General features: G+C 38.8%; 1 protein-coding gene across 6 annotated transcripts in view; it reads right to left on the reverse strand.

The window, feature by feature from the left end:
- Nucleotides 1-5,340, reverse strand: part of pax7a (paired box 7a) — an 84,432-nt gene extending 79,092 nt beyond the window's left edge. For 2 of the 6 annotated variants that reach the window (XM_039756183.1, XM_039756186.1), the window contains exons 1-4: nucleotides 4,869-5,340; nucleotides 3,110-3,345; nucleotides 2,347-2,476; nucleotides 1,975-2,103 (exon numbers count right to left, since the gene is read on the reverse strand). In XM_039756183.1, the coding sequence (XP_039612117.1) occupies nucleotides 1,975-2,103; nucleotides 2,347-2,476; nucleotides 3,110-3,345; nucleotides 4,869-4,953 (580 nt within the window). In that variant the 5' untranslated portion in view covers nucleotides 4,954-5,340. Of the gene's footprint in view, nucleotides 1-1,974; nucleotides 2,104-2,331; nucleotides 2,477-3,109; nucleotides 3,346-4,868 lie in introns of all 6 variants that reach the window. The other 4 variants (XM_039756181.1, XM_039756185.1, XM_039756184.1 and 1 more) reach the window with 3 other exon arrangements.
- Between the last annotated feature and the right edge of the window lie 660 nt (nucleotides 5,341-6,000).

The raw sequence follows: 6,000 nt of genomic DNA on the forward strand, positions 1-6,000 counted from the left end.
TTGTAGCCGGCTCTGCGCTTTTAAAGACCTCTATAGACCAAGCAGTTCTTTCTTAGTGAGTGAAGTTCATCTTCAAGTTTGGAATAAAGGGTGATTTTTTAAGGGGGAGGGGTGGAGACATTTTTTAAAAAAGTTACTCAAAATAATAATAGAACTTTACTTTTTTCTCTTTTTTGGATGAATTTGCAAATGATGAATGGATAATAAATGCAATAAATGAATAAACAAACAAACAAATAAATAAAGTGATGGAAGCTAAGCCAGACGCACATGCTCAACTAATCAGTGCATGTAAAGGCTAAACAATGACATTAATCTAAATAAAATTGTTTTTATTTAGAAGGCAGATCCAAATAACATATGTTCTAAATGAGGTCAGACATTTCAAATCCACAAAAGGGAAAACTTGCATCTAACGGGGAAGACGCGGGGATAGAAACTTTATGAAACAAACACACGGTAGACAACTCAGATAATTATATATTATTAATACTCGTCCAAAAATTCAGTTTAGCAGTACAGGTTATTCCTATAGTTTAAGAAATATACAATGATTTAAAGTCGTCCAAAATATAAGAAGTGGGTCTTGTAAAAAGACAGTTATTCCATCTAATCGTCATAACACTTTGTTTGATAATTACATAACGCAGTATATTCTGCATATGATACACACAAGACATATATGTATATATATATATATATATATATATATATACACACAGTAAACATTGATAATAATAGTAATAATAATAATAATAATAACAGTTTTACGAGATTTAGCTGCTAAAATTTCCAATTTGTTGGTCTCTCTGGAAATGTTCCTGCTAAATCATGTTTCCTCGGCACATGAACATTCAAACTAGCCCGCCTTGATTGGGATGTTTGAGTAGCTGAAGACAGATTTCTTTTAATTGTCTAACAATTTAGTGCGCCGTACATAAAAGCGTTACGGTTCAACTCGATCCGTCCTGGCCCTTTAATTGATATTGATTGTCAAATCGGTCAACTGTCAGCTACAGTTTCAAGGGACCATTTATAGACTGGGAGTTGGTCTGTTTTACAAATTAATTTACTGGTCCCAAATACCTTCCGTCAGGGCTCATATAAATAATTGAGTAGCCAGTAGCTGCAAGCGAAACGGTGCAAAATGTGCTAAAGAGACACTTCCCTTCCCCATTAAAGCAGCACAGGGGCTCCGGATGCCCCTCAACTCATGACAAATTTACTGGTTAATTATTATCCACTAAGAATGCACTAGGGGGAAGCAAACGAACGAGGAAGTATGCAAAAAAGGCATGCATATAGGTGCAAAATGTGAGCCAAGCGAAAAAAAAGAAAAACGTATATATATATATAATTTTCCTTTAATTTAACACTGCAAAATACCCTTAATCCAGACATAATAAATCATAATCTCTCTTCCTACAAAACACCCTTTCTTCTTTCCATCACGGTCTAAAAAGCAACTTATGCAATGTAACCAGGGGCACAACATAGAAATCGAATTTGAAAAAAATATTAACAGTGCAGAATGCAGAAACTGTCTCTCTTGTAAATATGAGGCCGTTATCCAAACAGGCTTTCGTCACATATCACTCGTTTCACCTTTAATTCAATTTTTTTAATAATCATTTAAACGAATTTTTATCCATTAAGGGGCAGAAACTGCTCTGGAAAATAAAATATAAATATAAATAAATGCCAGGTGATTTTTCGACTAAAACTGTTCAGCTTTAACAAACAACTTGAATTGCTTGCTTCAATAACATGCAGATGAATTTCAAAATGTTTGTTAGCTGTTCGTGACCGACATAAAGACTCTTGACATTTTATGGACAGAAGTTCTTCAGAAGCAGGCTCACATAAACATCATTTAAGAACAATTAACTTCCGTTGACGCATTTTTGTTTTTTGTTTTTCCCAAGGCATACATTTGCTCAGGCGGAAAGACAGACAAATGTCAAAAAAGTCTACCTTTATCGCCCAAAATGCCGTCGATGCTGTGTTTTGTTTTCTTCTCTCCATCGTCATCTTTCTTATCACAGTCATCGTCATCTTCTTTTTTGCCAAATCTGGCTCTCAAAACGCGGCTTATTGAGCTCACTAATTAAGAAAATTAAAAAAAAACAACAACAATAATAATAATACATTTCGAAGTACTAGTCGTCAGTTTGCATCATCCTTGCTGATATTCACTGCACTTCCAACATCAAGGCACTCGCTGACTGGCCGCGTCTCTAAATTAGAAACTCGGCTGCGCCCCCGACGCGCCCGTTCGTTCACACACACGGCGGACACACACGCACGGTCATAGTAAGGAAAGGCGCTTACCAGGAGGTGCCTCACCTGAGGGGACTGTACTCCTGTCACACACGCCGTCCTTGAGGAGTTTGTCGCGTATCTCCCAGCTGAACATCCCCGGGTTCTCTCGCTTGTACTCCTCGATCCTTTTTTCCACATCCGGTGTTGCCACCTGCTTTGGGACCCAAATGGAGCAAAACAAGAGAGAAGCAACTTTTAATTTAAATTGTGGCTCCAGGCTCGCACTTTTTCAATTACAGTACTCTTCAGAGACACCCCGAGGAGCAGAGCTGAAAAATCTCCTTTGAATTACCTGTAAGCAGTCGCAATGACCTTTGACATGAAAATTAAAAACTAAAGCAGGGCTTTTGTACAGAACTGCAGCATAAGCGCGGTAAACGGCGCATTTGTCATTGCCGTTTTAACAAATAATTCGTTCCCATTTATGCCCATATTTAGAAATAAAATAACTTGGTTAAAACTATACGTTAAACGTTTGTGACGAGGATTTTGGCCATTTGTGGATATATTGTTAAAATCAATTAAACTAAGTGAAGAAATGCGCATTGTTTTAAGAGAACCTGTGCATGTTTTACTGCACCCAACTACTTAAACGTCACACGACTGTGCAATATCTATATATAAAACACATCCATAGTGCAACCATAACGCACTTATCATAATGTAAAACAATAAACTATTGATTATTAAAAAAAAAAAAAAAGTAAACAGGTAACTTGGATGGGCGTTTATCGCGCCCTGCATCTGGAGGTCTCTCGTGACCAGACTATCCATGTCCTTGACTCACCCTGGGTTTGCTGCCCCCAATGGCTCCAGGCCGGATTGAGCCCGTCTCCTGGTAGCGGCACAAGATTTTGGAGACGCAGCCGTGGGAGACGCGCAGCTGCCGGGAGATCACGCAGGGCCTGATGCCGTGGTGGGCCATTTCCACAATTTTGTGACGGATGTGATTCGGCAAAGGTCTGCCATTGATGAAGACTCCTCCAAGTTGGTTTACACGTCCTTGACCCAAAGGTGTGGAGACTGCAACAAACACAAACACAATTCACAAGCTTTAAAAAAGTACGCGCACGGTGTACACGCGTTTGGCGCAGACACGGAAAAGTTCGGGGCCTGTTTATTTACACAATTTAGCCCTTTTCTTAATGACAATGCGGTGCATTCCATCGGCTATTCGTATTTTAAAGTACATAGTATATCGTTTGATTACTAACATAAAGAAGTGGATATTTCAAGCAATGAATGAATTATTTCCCAATGACTCTTGTAAATTCAAGCACACGGCAATACGTGACAAGATCCTGAACTGAAATGATATGCTGCTGCCGCATTTGTGGCGCTAACACAACTAGACATGTTTACAGATGTTTCTTAGAAAACTTCGATCTCAAAAGAAATCACCCATCACTGTTGTACAGAGAGTTTGGTGACCTGCACTGCTATCATTATGGAAAAAGAGACAGGGAGACCACTTGTGCGACCAATTCTGCTTTCAAGAGCCCATCAAGAGCGCAACACTTTGCGACCTCATTATTCCCAGACATGCTGTACAAATATTGATGTAATCCTTTGAGCCATCGATTTGCTGTGTATTTTATTTTCATTCGTTACACCAGGACCCTCGAACCGATCCTCCCGATGCTGGGTCTGGCAGTCGGGCCGCTCTCCTCAGAGGTACTATGGGGTACTTGAGCACGAACGAGCTCCGCTTCCACACAAGCCAAGATTAGCACATGCAAATAAAACTGCGCTTTTCAGCGGTGTCTGTGCCTGCAAATCTTATCCACTGCCTCTCACATAATCAGAAAAAACGTTGATTTACTGCTTGAATTTTATTAGGACTACCGGGATTTAGAGCAAAAGAGCAGCTTCATCTATAAACAAAGTAAAAAAAGGATTCCTGTTATAATTATTAAGACAAAAAAATTGCATTGGGATTTTTTGTATGGGTTTGCAACTAAATATATATGTGCTGAAGAGGAGAAATAAAATTACCAAAGGAAGGCATGCATTATTGTTCTGTCAATATAAAGTAATTCAAATGATAAAGACAGATACAGGCAGATGTAAAGACAGTTATGCATTATATAATGTTTAAACTTCAAAAGACCGTTCCAAAAACGACACATGGCGTCCAACTAAATCACAACATTAAATCACAATATGTTAACTCTATCTATCTATCTATCTATCTATCTATCTATCTATCTATCTATCTATCTATCTATCTACATTACTGTAGAAGATATAAACAAAATAATATGTGCATCAATCTATTATTAATATTAAATATCGGAATTACGCAACATTTTATACACTTTGGGATTATATAAGATGTACAGTATATTTTTAAAAAAAGTTTATTCTACTTCTGGTAAAAATTACACGCAAATTAAAAGCACGTTTCTTCGGATGTTTGTCTAGAAAATCAGCTCGGTGACACCACATCTTTGTGTCGTTCCGAAGACAGCACATCCTCTCCTGTTTAAATGTGTACATGAATCACGTCTATCCGGGTGTAAGGTTGCTGCTGGTTGTGCACATACCTTCTAGAGGGAATCCGGTTCGGGGATAGTTCTGGCCTGGCGCAGGTCTCATCATTCGCGGAACCGTCCCTGGTAAAGTAGCCATTCTCTAAACAGTCAATCAAAGAAGCAGAAATTGTGAGGAGTTCTTGAGATGAAAACAAGTCCAGACTGGCAGCCTTTTTTTTTCTTTTGCAGGGCACAGTAATTCGGTATTAAGCTTTGTCTTCAGTAAGCACCGAAATGATCCAAGTAAACACGAGTAAAAATTATATTTTCCCGCGGACAATAATGGACGAGAAAAAAAAGAGAGCAGTTTGTCCTAGAGCTGAATGACAGGTCGCGGAGGATGGCGAGTAAGCACAGGGAATGTCACAGGCAGGCGTGGGCAAAGGTTATGAAATTCGTTGCTGTGTTTTACTAAAAGGTCTGTTAGTTTTTGATGGTAAAGTCAGCTCGGAGGCTGTTAGTTGTTGAAGTGGCCAACTTTGGCTCAGACAGTGGGAGGGACCATTCTATTCGATGATTGGCTGCGACGGCCTTCTTTTATTCACAACACACGCAAAGGCTGTGGCGGAGCCAATCAGAGGCTTGCCCGTCGATACACACGTCTCAGTTCATTAAATTGCCGCCTCGTTCTCACTTCGTACAAAATGGGTTCAACTTTTTTACTACCGAAACACAGGACTCGCCGGGTTACATTTTCAAGGAAACTGTCACTTGTTGCACCATCTTTAAGTAGGTTGTAATAATTACACTCTCTGGCAGAATTAGCCAATAACTTCTTAAAAGGTTTGCCTAACAAAATATTTCATATTGTATAAAGTTCACGTAGACAAAGCATATGAAGGTTTGACAGGTCGCTAAGCAAGTTAAGTCTGAGCGGTTTGACATGTATTCTTAAATCAATACACAAATTATGAACTTGAATGGTAGGACATACAATTATTGCTGATACACGTAAGGCATTTACAGTCAGTGTAAGCTTAAACATAGTATGGAAAAAGAGAAAAAATCATCACATAAAGAGTCGATTTAAGGTATAACATCTCAACAATCTTTCCGTGTCCCCAACTCTCGTTATCTTATTTATAACACTCTAGTGACACACTTTTAATGGGGCAAAATTCGGTTTAGTTTTACACTTAATTCG

The sequence above is a fragment of the Polypterus senegalus genome, chromosome 6 (genome assembly GCF_016835505.1).
Source record: "Polypterus senegalus isolate Bchr_013 chromosome 6, ASM1683550v1, whole genome shotgun sequence".
Taxonomy (NCBI): Eukaryota; Metazoa; Chordata; class Cladistia; order Polypteriformes; family Polypteridae; genus Polypterus; species Polypterus senegalus.